The 15787-nt window shown below is 42.9% G+C and overlaps 1 protein-coding gene across 1 annotated transcript in view; it reads right to left on the bottom strand.

Moving 5' to 3' along the window:
• Positions 1-15787, bottom strand: part of LOC141232795 (Na(+)/citrate cotransporter-like) — a 211408-nt gene that overhangs the window by 93477 nt on the left and 102144 nt on the right. The window contains exons 3-5 of the mRNA XM_073667833.1: positions 7549-7677; positions 1854-1990; positions 437-648 (exon numbers count right to left, since the gene is read on the bottom strand). Coding sequence (XP_073523934.1) covers positions 437-648; positions 1854-1990; positions 7549-7677 — 478 coding nt within the window. The remainder of the gene's footprint in view (positions 1-436; positions 649-1853; positions 1991-7548; positions 7678-15787) is intronic.

Raw genomic sequence — 15787 nt, forward strand, 5'->3', positions numbered from 1 at the left:
ACTCTCAGCTATCATTTTCTCTGATCAGTACACTGTTAATATCTCATATGTTACACCCATAAATGTTTTATAGTTTTTGTTGATTTATTACAAAACATAAAGAAAATCTATCATAAGGAAATCCTTGACTGTGCCAGAAAGAGATTATTGTGTGTCTTTGCCCCTGGCACTTTCTGTTTTTTTTTTTTGCTTCTTTCTTATGGAGGGTGGTAGTCCTCCTCCTACTGTTCCTGAAGTCTTAATGAGGCAATGAACAGGTGTGACAACTTTCAACGGATGTGATTATTTCACAATTGCCGATTATGTATTCATGGTATGACCCTGATGCAGAAACCGTGCTTACAAATTATACAGAGATACTGTACATAAAACAAATATTAAATGAGAAGATTAAAGTAATTTCACTCAATAACTGGCAAACTAATCTTGCCCTTACCTTGCACATCTGTCAGGGGGATGGCGTTCTTTTCATCCAGTTGCATTCCGGGATTTGTCTGACCTTCTGAATCCAAAATGGATGAGTCCTGCTTAGTGTTATTGAGCTGCCCTAAGACCGCTTGAACTATAGGGACCATCATGGCAGTGGTTGCTGTATTGCTTATCCACATAGATAGAAAGGCGGTGACTCCCATGAACCCCAACATTAATCTGAGGATAATTCACAGGAAAAAACTGTTAGTAATGAAATAATTGTAGTGTCCTGTTCTTCTGGAACAATTCTTTTATAGGGCTAGTTCACGTAAAGACATTATTTCACAGTTTTTATCTATCTGTAATGTATATGTAATGCCTGGCAATATAGGAAATACTAGTGATGCATTAAAGAGGTATTCCCATCTCCAAGATCCTATCCCAATATGTAGTAGCTGTAATAATAATAATATTAGCAAATGCCTCCAATTAGAAATGTAGTATAGTTTTTCGCATACTCTATGTCTCTTTCCTCATGTTCAGGCATTGCAGGACCTTAGATATCCATGCTTACGACCATTAGCAACTAGATAATTAACTATCACTTTCTCAGTGGTCATAACCATGGATACCTAAGGTCCAGCAGTATGAGGAAAGAGACATAGCAAATCTGAAGAACTATACTACATTTCTAATTGAAGGTATTTTCTAATAGTATTATTATTACACCTGCTACATATTGGGATAGGATCTTGGAGATGGGAATACCCCTTTAATACCGAGTTACATTGTCTTTCCCTGAGCTGCATTCACAATTCTGCTGATTTTCTCAAAGTTCATGGCAATTTTATAATTTTATTAATTTTATTGGACTCACATTGGTGCAAAAGACTTAATCAAATAAATTAAGATCTTCTTTATAGTCAACGGGCGAATTGATTGAAACATTCATACAAACTAATCGAATCAAGATAGATTAGTGGCAGAGCAAAAAAATCCCCTGCAAAAGAAATCCACTACCTTGCCAGGAGGAGCCCGATACACTTTTAAATTCAGTCTACAGAGTTTTTGATTAAAATATTTTTCTGCTTGATCTCACAGAATTAGTCTATGGTCGTTACAATGGCTCATATAGACGAAACAATTTATTGTATTTATTAGCATGTTGTTATATACTGTATATATTATTTTATCCCTTATTTACCCTAGACGTCAAAATATGGATTTGGAAAAGTTATTTAGCCGCCTAATTCTAAATGAAACACTTATGTAGTGACATTCTTCCATAACCCTATGCGGACATCTTGAAAAAGGAAAATAAACTACTAAAGGAAGATAATGCAAGCACAAAAAAAGATTTAACCTTTATGAAAACAATCATTTTTGTTTTACATAATGGATTAAAGACGTCCAGTAAAAGAAGGATGAAAGTAGGATCTTACAAGGGAGGTTTAACTCCAACAATGAGCAGAACCTTCAGTGCAATTCTCTTATGTAGGTTCCAGTGCTCCACAGCCACAGCTACTATTAATCCTCCAACAAATAACATGTTAGTGTCCTTCAGGTACTGCATACACACCTAGGAAAGATGACAAGCAGGAGTCATAAGACAAAAGTAAACAATAGAAAATTGACAGTTCTGGGAAAATCATACAATGTGATTTTCTGGCTTTATTTTTACATTCTGTCGCTCACAGTTGAAGTGTACCTACGATAAAAATTCCAATTCTTTGTGAGAAAACTTGAAAAATCTACAGTGTATCAAATACTTATTTTCCCCACTGTATATACAGATACAGACCAAAAGTTTGGACACACCTTCTCATTTAAAGATTTTTCTGTATTTTCATGACTATGAAAATTGTACATTCACACTGAAGGCATCAAAACTATGAATTAACACATGTGGAATTATATACTTAACAAAAAAGTGTGAAACAACTGAAAATATTTCTTATATTCTAGGTTCTTCAAAGTAGCCACCTTTTGCTTTGATGACTGCTTTGCACACTCTTGGCATTCTCTTGATGAGCTTCAAGAGATAGTCACCGGAAATGGTTTTCACTTCACAGGTGTGCCCTGTCAGGTTTAATAAGTGGGATTTCTTGCTTTATAAATGGGGTTGGGACCATCAGTTGTGTTGTGCAGAAGTCTGGTGGATACACACCTGATAGTCCTACTGAATAGACCGTTAGAATTTGTATTATGGTAAGAAAAAGGAAGCTAAGTAAAGAAAAACGAGTGGCCATCATTACTTTAAGAAATGAAGGTCAGTCAATGCGAAAAATTGGGAAAACTTTGAAAGTGTCCCCAAGTGCAGTTACAAAAACCATCAAGCGCTACAAAGAAACTGGCTCACATGAGGACCGCCCCAGGAAAGGAAGACCAAGAGTTACCTCTGCTTCTGAGGATAAGTTTATCCGAGTCACCAGCCTCAGAAATTGCAGGTTAACAGCAGCTCAGATTAGAGACCAGGTCAATGCCACACAGAGTTCTAGCAGCAGACACATCTCTTCAACAACTGTTAAGAGGAGACTTTGTGCAGCAGGCATTCATGGTAAAATAGCTGCTAGGAAACCACAGCTAAGGACAAGCAACAAGCAGAAGAGACTTGTTTGGGCTAAAGAACACAAGGAATGGACATTAGACCAGTGGAAATCTGTGCTTTGGTCTGATGAGTCCAAATTTGAGATCTTTGGTTCCAACCACCGTGTCTTTGTGCGACGCAGAAAAGGTGAACGGATGGACTCTACATTCCTGGTTCCCACCGTGAAGCATGGAGGAGGAGGTGTGATGATGTGGGGGTGCTTTGTTGGTGACACTGTTGGGCATTTATTCAAAATTCAAGGCATACTGAACCAGCATGGCTACCACAGAATCTTGCAGCGGCATGCTATTCCATCCGTTTTGCGTTTAGTTGGACCATCATTTATTTTTCAACAGGACAATGACCCCAAACACACCTCCAGGCTGTGTAAGGGCTATTTGACCAAGAGGGAGAGTGATGGGGTGCTACACCAGATGACATGGCCTCCACAGTCACCAGACCTGAACCCAATCGAGATGGTTTGGGGTGAGCTGGACCGCAGATTGAAGGCAAAAGGGTCAACAAGTGCTAAGCATCTCTGGGAACTCCTTCAAGATTGTTGGAAGACCATTTCCGGTGACTACCTCTTGAAGCTCATCAAGAGAATGCCAAGAGTGTGCAAAGCAGTCATCAAAGCAAAAGGTGGCTACTTTGAAGAACCTAGAATATAAGACATATTTTCAGTAGTTTCACACTTTTTTGTTAAGTATATAATTCCACACGTGTTAATTCATAGTTTTGATGCCTTCAGTGTGAATGTACAATTTTCATAGTCAAGAAAATACAGAAAAATCTTTAAATGAGAAGGTGTGTCCAAACTTTTGGTCTGTACTGTATATATATATGTACAGTGCTGGCCAAAAGTATTGGCACCCCTGCAATTCTGTCAGATAATACTCAGTTTCTTCCTGAAAATGATTGCAATCACAAATTCTTTGGTATTATTCTCTTCATTTAATTTGTCTTCAATGAAAAAAACGCAAAAAGAATTGTCCTAAAGCCAAATTGGATATAATTCCACACCAAACCTAAAAAAGGGGGTGGACAAAAGTATTGGCACCCTTTGAAAAATCATGTGATGCTTCTCTAATTCGTGTAATTAACAGCACCTGTAACTTACCTGTGGCACCTAACAGGTGTTGGCAATAACTAAATCACACTTGCAGCCAGTTAACATGGATTAAAGTTGACTCAACCTCTGTCCTGTTTCCTTGTGTGTACCACATTGAGCATGGAGAAAAGAAAGAAGACCAAAGAACTGTCTGAGGACTTGAGAAACCAAATTGTGAGGAAGCATGAGCAATCTCAAGGCTACAAGTCCATCTCCAAAGACCTGAATGTTCCTGTGTCTTCGGTGCGCAGTGTCATCAAGAAGTTTAAAGCCCATGGCACTGTGGCTAACCTCCCTAGATGTGGACGGAAAAGAAAAATTGACGAGAGGTTTCAACGCAAGATTGTGCGGATGGTGGATAAAGAACCTCGACTAACATCCAAACAAGTTCAAGCTGCCCTGCAGTCCGAGGGTACGACAGTGTCAACCCGTACTATCCGTCGGCGTCTGAATGAAAAGGGACTGTATGGTAGGATACCCAGGAAGACCCCTCTTCTTACCCCGAGACATAAAAAAGCCAGGCTGGAGTTTGCCAAAACTTACCTGAGAAAGCCTAAACGTTTTGGAAGAATGTTCTCTGGTCAGATGAGACAAAAGTAGAGCTTTTTTTGGAAAAAGCATCAACATAGAGTGTACAGGAAAAAAAAGAGGCATTCATAGAAAAGAACACGGTCCCTAAAGTCAAACATGGCGGAGGTTCCCTAATGTTTTGGGGTTGCTTTGCTGCCTCTGGCACTGGACTGCTTGACCGTGTGCATGGCATTATGAAGTCTGAAGACTACCAACAAATTTTGCAGCATAATGTAGGGCCCAGTGTGAGAAAGCTGGGTCTCCCTCAGAGGTCATGGGTCTTCCAGCAGGGCAATGACCCAAAACACACTTCCAAAAGCACTATAAAATGGTTTGAGAGAAAGCACTGGAGACTTCTAAGGTGGCCAGCAATGAGTCCAGACCTGAATCCCATAGAACACCTGTGGAGAGATCTCAAAATGGCAGTTTGGAAAAGGCACCCTTCAAATATCAGGGACCTGGAGCAGTTTGCCAAAGAAGAATGGTCTATAATTCCAGCAGAGCATTGTAAGAAACTCATTGATGGTTACCGGAAGCGGTTGTTCGCAGTTATTTTGGCTAAAGGTTGTGCAACCAAGTATTAGGCTGAGGGTGCCAATACTTTTGTCCGGCCCTTTTTTGGAGTTTTGTGTGAAATGATCAATGATTTGATTTTTGCTTCATTCTCTTTTGTGTTTTTTCCTTGCAAGCAAATTAAATGAAGAGAATAATACCAAATAATTTGTGATTGCAATCATTTTCAGGAAGAAACTGAGTATTATCTGACAGAATTGCAGGGGTGCCAATACTTTTGGCCAGCACTGTATATATACAGTTGAAACTAGAAGTTTACATACACTATATAAAAAGACACATATGTATTTTTTTCTCAATATCTGACATAAAATAAGAATCAACCTTTCCCTGCTTTAGGTCAATTAGGATTACCATAATTTTAAATATTTGCCAAATGCCAGAATAATGAGAGAGAGAATGTTTTAAGGTATTTTTATTACTTAATGCAAAGTCAAAAGTATATACAGTAAGATTACTATGCCTTTAAACAATTCTGGACTGCCCATATGATGATATCATGTGTCTGGAAGCTTCTGATAGGTTTTTTAGCAACATCTGAGTTAATTAGAGACAATCCCTTGGATCTATTTTAATGCACACCTGAAACACACTGCTTCTTTGTGCAGCATCAAGGGAAAGTCTAAAGAAATCAGCCAAGATATTAGGAAGAGAATTGTGGACTAGCACAAGTCTGGCTCATCCTTGGGTACAATTTCAAGATACTTGAAGGTGCCTCGTTCATTTGTACAAACAATTAAACGCAAGTGCAAACAAGATGGGAATGTCCAGCCATCATACCGTTCAGGAAGGAGACGGGTTCTGTGTCCCAGAGATGAACGTGCTTTGGTCCGACATGTGAATATCAACCCAAGGACAAAAGCAAAAGACATTGTGAAGATGATGGTGGAAGTTGGTAAGATTGTGTCAATATCCACAGTCAAACGAGTACAGTATCAACATGGGCTGAAAGGCTACTCTGCCAGGAAGAATCCAATACTCCAAAAGAATCATAAAAAAGCCAGATTAATGTTTGCAAATGCACACAGGAACAAAGACCTTAATTTTTTGAGACATGTCCTGTGGTCTGATGAAACTAAAATTGAACATTTTGGGCATAAAAAAGGGGGAAGCTTGGAAGCCTAAGAACACCATCCCAACTGTGAAACACAGGGATGGCAGCATGAGAAAAGAAGATTATGTGGCAATACTGAAACAATATCTCAAGACATCGGCCAGGAAGCTAAAGTCTTCAAAATGAACAATGACCTAAAGCATACTGCCAAAATGGTAACAAAGTGGCCTAAGGATAACAAAGTCAATGTTTTGGAGTGGCCATCACAAAGCCCTGATCTCAATCCTATCGAGCAAGGCGACCTACAAACCTGGATCAGTTACACCAGTTTTGTCAGGAGGAAGGGGCCCAAATTCCGACCAAATATTGTGAGAAACTTGTGGAAGGATATCCCAAACATTTGTACCAAGTCATTCAATTTAAGGGCAATGGTACCAAATACTAATGAAATGTATGCAAACTTTTGACTTTGCAGTAAGTAATAAAAATGCATTAAAACATTCTCTCTCTCATTATTCTGGCATTTGGCAAGTATTAAAAATTATGGTAATCCTAATTGACCTAAAACGGGAAAGGTTTATTCTGATTTCATTAGATCAGATATTGAGAAAAAGATGCATATGTGTCTTTTTATATAGTGTATGTAAACTTCCGGTATCAACTGTACAAGTGCTTCTCACTAAATTAGAATGTCATCAAAAGTTAATTTATTTTAGTTCTTCAATACAAAAAGTGAAGCTCATATATTATATAGAGTCATTACAAACAGAGTGATCTATTTCAAGTGTTTATTTCTGTTAATGTTGATGATTATGGCTTACAGCCAATGAAAACACAAAAGTCATTATCTCAGTAAATTAGAATAATTAATAACAACAGCTTGAAAAATGTTTTTAAAATCCGAAATATTGGCCTACTGAAATGTATGTTCAGTAAATTCCCTCAATACTTGGTCGGGGCTCCTTTACATCAATTTCTGCATCAACGCGGCGTGGCATGGAGGCGATCAGCCTGTGGCACTGCTGAGGTGTTATGGAAGCCCTGTTGGCTTTGATAGCAGCCATCAATAAAACCCTTCCAAATCCTGCAGTGTAAAGAAGACCTGCTCCAGGTTTTTGCTCTATTTTTTGTTCCAGTGAAACCCCTGTGTGTTCCTTTTTTTTTTTGTTTGTTCAGAACAAATAGGCTAATGGAAACATTTTGGTATGACACATGAAATATGGTTGATAGAGAATTGTTTACCTGCTTTGATTCCAGAATACCAAACATTGGGAACAACAGGACCGGCATCAGGGCAGTAACTGCGAGAGGTATGACTTCGGTACACCAGTACACAGCCATGAGCATTATTGTGTAGGCACAACTAGCTTCCTAAAAGAGAACACATATATATACGGTACTTTTAAGAAGAAATGTGAAAAAAAAATTTCAGGAGTTACTATAGGTTTGGTAGCAAACGAAACATTTTAATAACTGGACTAGAACATACAGAATTATGCTGTCATGGTCTTTTAAAGCTGTATAATCCAACAAATACAGATATATGAAATGATGAATTAGTCATTAAATAATTGGAAGTTTTTAAAAAAGGTTCTGCTTTTTTTATAGCCAAATGAGTTAAGCCTCCCATACATAATAGATGCTGTAAGGTGTAGAAGAAAAACAAGGAATCAGTGGGCATTGCTGGAAAGGTTGACGGTTTATAGGTAGAAGTACCGTCACCTTATTAAAGCTGCTCGTTTAAGCATCGTTTAGGCTATATGACCTGATGAAGACACCTGAACGGTGCTGACATTTGTAGCCTTAATAAAGTGGCCGTACCTCTACCGATGACCCGTCATCTTTTCCAGCAGTGGGCAGTGGTTCCTTGTTTTTCTTCTCCACCCTACAGCACTTATTGCAGTTGACATTGTGCATAACCGGCACAAAGAGGAGCAGAAGCTGGTCCACTCTTCTTCAGTTTTCGGAAATAATTGTTAATGTTATAAGCATATCTTGCTTGGGTGAGCAGTTCCTCTTACTTTCTGAATTATTTTATTTAACCAAAATCTCTACAAATGATTCACAGGAACATGCGTCTCTGCCAAGCGCTCCTGTATTCTGTATGAGAGAGCCACTTCAAGTCTCCTCTGACAGCAGAAAACCAAAGGATCAGCTGTTGGAAGTCCAGATACTTCTTTTCTCCGACATGATCTGTCAGGAGAGAGTCAAGAGGCTCCCATACAAATTAAAATATTGACTGATCCAATCGACATCAGCAGCTTTCTCTGACATTAGCCTAATGTGCATGATGGCCTTTACAATCAGTTTACCAGTATAGGCCAAGTTCAAATATGTCCTGCCTATGGTGTTTGATAATATCTGGGTCCATCAAATCTCATCCATATGATATGATTGTTTGATCTCTGTCAGGCTCCCTGTTTGTATCTATGGACAATGACCTTCATTTTATGACGTGTATTGTTGGGCCATGTTGCTCTATAGATTATCTGGGCTTCTCAGCAAATAAAGTGAAAACAAATACTTGCCGAAAGCATCTCGGAAAAAAATTTCAAAAGGCAAAGAAATCAAAGTATTAATCTACAAAGTTTACAACTGTAGTCCAATACTAATAGAAAATCTGCAGCTTGAGAAGAATGCCATGCTGACTTATTTCCATTTCAGTTTGTTCCTTCCTCAAGGTCACTTCTTCCTGACCACCTATGGTGCCTACATTAGACTCATGCATTAGCATAGTATTAATAATTCAGACCAGATACATCAACCAAGTACACGAAAATACAAGGTTGTGTACTCATAAATAGGTATCATCTAATACATGAAAGTGATATCGTGGTGGAAACCATGTTTGTATAATGCAGGTGGCAGGTTTCCCAGCTGAGAATATAAGCAAATAGGTGCTCTAAAATAGATGAACCTGAATAAGGCACATAATCCATGGACCCTATTCTCTTACAAAGTGTTCTTTCTGCTTCAATGTTTCAAGAGCATATAAGAGAATTTTTCATCTCTATTTTCTAATTCCTACACAGGCCTCAACATCTAAATTTACTATTCTATAACAGTAAGGTTTTACTTACAATATGTAAACTTTTCACTTTAAGAACCTTATTAAACCAACCAGAAAGTCTTTAACTAAAACCTTAGGGCAATAGTTTCTTATTTTCAACCCTTCAAAGAATTCGACTTTTAGTGAAAATTATATTATAGCAGGGGCGGGGAACCTTGACACTGGTATTGTCGATGATCCGTTTATCCAAACCATACAAATTTTGTACCCTCCCCTCTTTGTAATTCCCTTACTAAAATAAAATAAGACTCAGACACCATATTCTTTGGTAAATTCTGGTCACAGCAGCCTTTATTTAAACAAAAGTACATAGATAAATCCAAATTAACACTCAATGGTAGGAGGGTCCTTGAAGCTCCAAAGATCTGGTGATTAACATAAAACCAATAATTAAAACCAACTTTCCCCCAGCCATTACCCCACTGGCTTGAGAGCACCATAACCCAAAAGGGTTCCATTATTTACTTCTACTTCCTGGGCTCCGACATAACCTGCCGTGAGACCCCCAAAACCAGATCAGCAACCAACGTTTACCAATTAAGGAATCCATACCCTAATGGACCCCCCATACCAATTTAAATCCAACTTCAAGGACCCCCAACCGCCAAAAGCCACAATGACCCAACTCTACTCCAAAAACCCCTCATACCGAAAAACTAACTATAGGGTGGGCGGGACAAAACAGTACCCCTGTGAGCGGGAATCTGAGTAACCCCTCCCCTAACTAGTTCTTAAAAACCCCCATTAAACCACTCCCCATTACCATTAAGCCCTAGCCACTACCTCCAACCCATTGTCATGCAGGCCTACGTCCAAGCCTGCGGGAGGGGGGGGGGGAAAGGATCCTTTTTTTAGCCAAGGTCCATTTGGATATTAATTACATCAGTTGTGGGCTGCACAAAATTATCAACTTGAAATGTATCCTGCTATATTTGGTCAAACATTTCATTAACTCACCCTATTGTGATGGTTCGAACTGCTTCTCTTTTGTGAGGCTGTGATGTTAGGTGGTATTGATGATATTGCTACTTGCAACTGGTTTGCCACGTTTGCGTCGGTCTGTAACGCAGTCGACTCTTTGAAATAGGTTTTATAAAGAACCCGCATCAATAAGTTGTTCTGAACACAGATGCATCTTACACTGCATGTCTCCTCACATTGAGAAATTTATCACTGCTCACATTATGTTTATAGAACTCGAGAAGTGAGGACTACAGTATACATCACATAGGGACACTGAGACTGCTATGTATACATCACATAAGAGACATCAAGACTGCTGTACATACATCAGATAGAAGACACCGAGACTGCTGTATATACATCACATAAGAGACACTGAGACTGCTGCACATACATCACATAGGAGACACTGGAGTTGGAGCACATACATCACATAGGAGGCACCGAGACTGCTGTATGCACATCACATTGGAGACACTGAGGCTGGAGCATGTACATTACATAGGAAACACTGAGGCTGTAGCATATATGTCACATAGTAGAAACCAGGCTGGAGCATATACATCACATAGGAGAAACTGGGTCTGCAGTATATACATCACATAGGGTTCTGTAATGCACACGCCCGGGCTGAGCGGCGTGTGCGTGTGATTCCACTGGACCGTGCCGGAGAGTGAATGCCTGGAGGGGCGTAACTAGGTATTCACCCGATCCGACCAGGGTCGCACGACGGCATACGACGCCAGTGCACCAAGGAGGAACCGAGCAGAGGGACCAGGTGCTACTCCAGGACAGACCCCGGACACGGCTGTTGACCCACACAGGGGAATACAGGAACAGACTGGTTAGGCTGGCACACAGACTGGTGGGAATAGGCAGGCACGACTGGTATGCAGGCAGGCGGGTATGCAGGCAGGGGGGTACAGGCAAGCACGGCTAGAGTGCAGACAGGAAGGCACTAGCAGGTAGGAACACAGGCGGGATAGGACCCAGTACACACTGGGACTCTGGAACAGAACCACAGATGTGGCGGACAAACACAGCAGAGTGAGGCCGCCCAGAGAGGTGAGCGAGAGCAGGGCAGGACGAGACAGCCCGGAGCGGTGAGCAAGAGCAGAGCAGGACGAGACCGCCTGGAGCGGTGAGCAAGAGCAGAGCAGGACGAGACCGCCCGGAGCGGTGAGCAAGAGCAGAGCAGGACGAGACCGCCCGGAGCGGTGAGCAAGAGCAGAGCAGGACGAGACCGCCCGGAGCGGTGAGCAAGAGCAGAGCAGGACGAGACCGCCTGGAGCGGTGAGCAGAGCAGGACGAGACCGCCTGGAGCGGTGAGCAGAGCAGGACGAGACCGCCTGGAGCGGTGAGCAAGAGCAGAGCAGGACGAGACCGCCTGGAGCGGTGAGCAAGAGCAGAGCAGGACGAGACCGCCTGGAGCAGTGAGCAAGAGCAGAGCAGGACGAGACCGCCTGGAGCGGTGAGCAAGAGCAGAGCAGGACGAGACCGCCTGGAGCGGTGAGCAAGAGCGGAGCAGGACGAGACCGCCTGGAGCAGTGAGCAAGAGCAGAGCAGGACGAGACCGCCTGGAGCGGTGAGCAAGAGCAGAGCAGGACGAGACCGCCTGGAGCGGTGAGCAAGGGCAGAGCAGGACGAGGCCGCTTGGAGCGGTGAGCAAGAGTAGAGCAGGACGAGGCCGCCTGGAGCGGTGAGCAAGAGTAGAGCAGGACGAGGCCGCCTGGAGCGGTGAGCAAGAGTAGAGCAAGACTGCCAGAGCAGTGAGCAAAAGGGTCAGAGCGGAGCAAGGCTGCCGGAGCAGTGAGCAAAAGGGTCAGAGCGGAGCAAGGCTGCCGGAGCAGCGAGCAAAAGGGTCAGAGCGGAGCAAGGCTGCCGGAGCAGCGAGCAAAAGGGTCAGAGCGGAGCAAGGCTGCCGGAGCAGCGAGCAAAAGGGTCAGAGCGGAGCAAGGCTGCCAGAGCAGTGAGCAAGGCAGAGCAGGCTAGAACCGCCGGAGCGGTGAGCAAGGCAGAGCAGGGGGGACAGGGCTCTGTTCACACGGAACAGACAGGAAGGGAAAGGCAGAGCCAGATACCCACAGGGTACTTGCAGTGAAGTTGCGAGTGGACCACAAACTCACAAACGGGAGTACAGAGACAACAAGCAGGAGTTAGGTACGAGTTCAGACTCTGCAGAAAAAGGAAAGGAACGGACATAGAGAAAAAACAGGTAAAAGATAGGAGAGAGTTCAGACTGGAACTGAGTGTACGGAGGAAACCGACACTGCAGCGGAATACAGGAGCGGGTCTGGGAATATGGCCTCCAGAGAGGCGGGACGAACAGGCAAGGAGCGTGTTCAGACAGGACAGACAAGATACCGGAGCGGGTCTAGGTAATCGGCCCCTAGAAGGCGGGAGGAACAGGCTAGGAGCGTGTTCAGACAGGCCTGGAAATACAGCCTCCAGGATAGGCAGACAAGAGAACACAGAACGGGACCTGGCACCTTCAGAGTGAAAGCACACACTGAATGAAACACAATGCTCAGGCAGGGATTGATTGGGGCAGCTGGGTTAAATACCAGGTGACAGACAGCAATAGGCTGAGGACGCACAAGGGGTGTGACCCACAGCAGGTACAAAAAGCAGGAAGTGATCAGGCGCCGCCCTTAAGCAGCAGAAACAGACACAAACAGACAGCATGGAGGGAAGCCAGAGAGACATTCTGGACTGGAGATCAAGTGCGCACTCTTGCATAGTGGGAGATGGACCACTATGCAAGGACGCCGCTGGGCTGCAGCATATACATAGGAGACACGGTATGTTATCATCATCAGTGGGATGGGAGTGCAGAGCGCGCTAGCTCCACCCACAGAGTACATTCTGATGCTGGCACTGGTGTTAAGTAGTGAATGCTGCGTGCGGCTGCTCGCAGCACAAAAAAAAAATTTAAAGGGCCCACGGCAGAAAGCGGCCACCGGCCCAAGCACTGCGGTCCCTAGGAATCTTCCTGGGGGCTAGAGAAAAGGACAAGTGCGGCACCCCAGGAGTCCGGATGCCACATTGGCATTGCCTCCCTCACAGGGGGTGATGCCATGCCAAGAAGCAAGGAGGGGTCCCCTTATCAGGTGACACCAGCACCCAACACATTTCCTGGCCCCAGGCCAGAAGGGGGAGCTCTAACCCGGTTTCAGGGGAGCTTCCCCTTCAAACTGGAGCCTGGAGGCGGGGTTGAGAAAAGTGACTTGGAGACAGGAGAGCGACGAGGAGAACCTGGAGAAGGGAGCTGTGACCAAGCTCGCCCCAGAGAAAAGCGCAAGAAACAGGACTCCGGAGTCCGTGATTGCTCGGGTACTAAAGTCGGAGGGCAGGAGACTGCATGTCTCTTGGCCCCACCAAATGCCCGGCGGCTCAGTAGCATACTAGGGCCTGGTGCCACCTCGAAGGAGCGACACCTGAAAAGGGCTCGAGCTGCCTGCCATACAGGTGAGGATTTAATGATTGTTCAGGAACGAGGGCCGCAGCATAGCTTTAAGCAGCAGGGCCACGGAGGATACCGCAGAGGGAAGGCCTACAACTCCACCTGGCGAGGTGGATACCCAAATTGCTTCTAGGCCGCCCGGATCTCCATCACCAGCTATTACCAGTGCCCCGGTCTGCACCGTCAAACCTCAAGTAAAGGTAGAGGAAACCGACATTCTTGTGTTGTCTGGTCATTATCTGCGCCCTCAGCCCTGCACTACACTGTCCCTGCCGACAGCATCTACCTTTTCAAATTACCATATACTGCCCTAGAGCTTAGCTCTGCCCATGGAGACGTGGAACTATCTTTGCTGCGTCACCATCAGCCCCAGTGGATCTGCAATGCAGCGGCGGCCCCATATAGCCGCATACCACAGGTGGCGTCACAAACATTATCCCCAAATCTTTATTTCCCCAATTGACTGTTCTTTATTTGACCGCCCTGGGCCACGGACTGGGTCACTGCCACCGTGACTACCCCAATACAGAACCGGACCGGCTACCGAGTACCACAAGGCCCAGGGGGCGCGTCACAAGCCCCCCCTTTCCCAGTATTATAGGCTAAGGGCACTTAGATAATCTTCTCCAGTAGGTCAGACCACTCTCTCTCTTCTATACACTTCAGACTGTATTATGGTTTCTGTTCTATTTCTGAATACCTTTAAGGTGTATAGCATTCGAAACAAAGCAGATGGTAGCCTAATATTAAACCCACAGACCTTTATCTTAAAGGGTACACTATAAATGTCTGACATGTGAGAAATCCACCTTTGGACTCATTCATCTGAAGAACAGGGGTCCTCTAACCTCTAATACGTCATGTTAGTTGGACATTTCTCGTGTGTCGGTAAATGAACAAGTTAAATATTTAACATTATGTAATATGTCCTCCTAACCATTAGGTTACTCTTTCGGTATCTGTAAAAATGTGTGGTTCTCAGATTGTTAATTTCACAATACCAAAGGAAAGTAAATAAATTGTTGGTACCGACATCACACTCCTCTTCTGACAAGTGGGTAATGCGTTTCACCTTTATCTTGTTCCATGTGTGCTATACACATCAACCTCTGAACTAGTAGTAACATCAAACTGATGTCCAGCAAATTACAAATATGATTTAGTGATAACAAGGCAAAAGAACAAAGAATATCTGTCATGCCAAGAAGTATAGAGAAGCCACCTTAATTAATAAGAAAATCAAAAGTTCCATTATTAAAATATAGCTGAAAGTGGAGGTCAAGATACGTAGAGTAATAGACTTCAAGAAAATGGAACAATCATGTGTTATTGTAGAATGAGATCTGTCGGCACGTAATCTTTGACTCGTCCACGAGTACGTAAATTTGTATATTAAGATGTGACTATAGTGCATTTCAACATCTAAGGTCACAAGTTTTCTGTTAGGTTCTTGTTAACTAGGTATATTGTCTTAGGAAACAAAAAAAATAACAAATGTAAAATAAAAACTAAAGGACCAGTTTGGAATGGGTATTGGATATCCAAATACAACACTTATCCATAAAATCACAGAAGATTAACAAAAAGACCAAATAGTCCGTCTACATTTGTCTGCCTTTATATTATTTCCTTTATAAATTTTTAGATATAGATATATTTAAACTTGTTTAGCAGACAATTTTTTCTCTCAACCCAACTCGGTGGAGCATGCATGTGTTATGTATGAAGAGAGAGGAGTAAACTGCAGCCAGACATCTCTGACATCAATTTAACTCTAATGAGAACAAAAGAATTGTCATTTCAAATGTCAATACCTGATTTACCTCTCCCACAACACCAGAATAAAGCAGTTTAATTAGGAGGCTTCCATAAACATAAGATGGCCGACTGGCTTAACTATGTATGGGGGCTTTAAAGAAGACCTAACAACTCCTGGGAATCTTCATGAGGTAAAATTAAATCAACAGATAAAATATTTCTCAAAT

The sequence above is a fragment of the Phyllobates terribilis genome, unplaced genomic scaffold, assembly GCF_046119375.1.
Source record: "Phyllobates terribilis strain yellow unplaced genomic scaffold, ASM4611937v1 Scaffold_2__4_contigs__length_985480577, whole genome shotgun sequence".
Lineage (NCBI taxonomy): Eukaryota > Metazoa > Chordata > Amphibia > Anura > Dendrobatidae > Phyllobates > Phyllobates terribilis.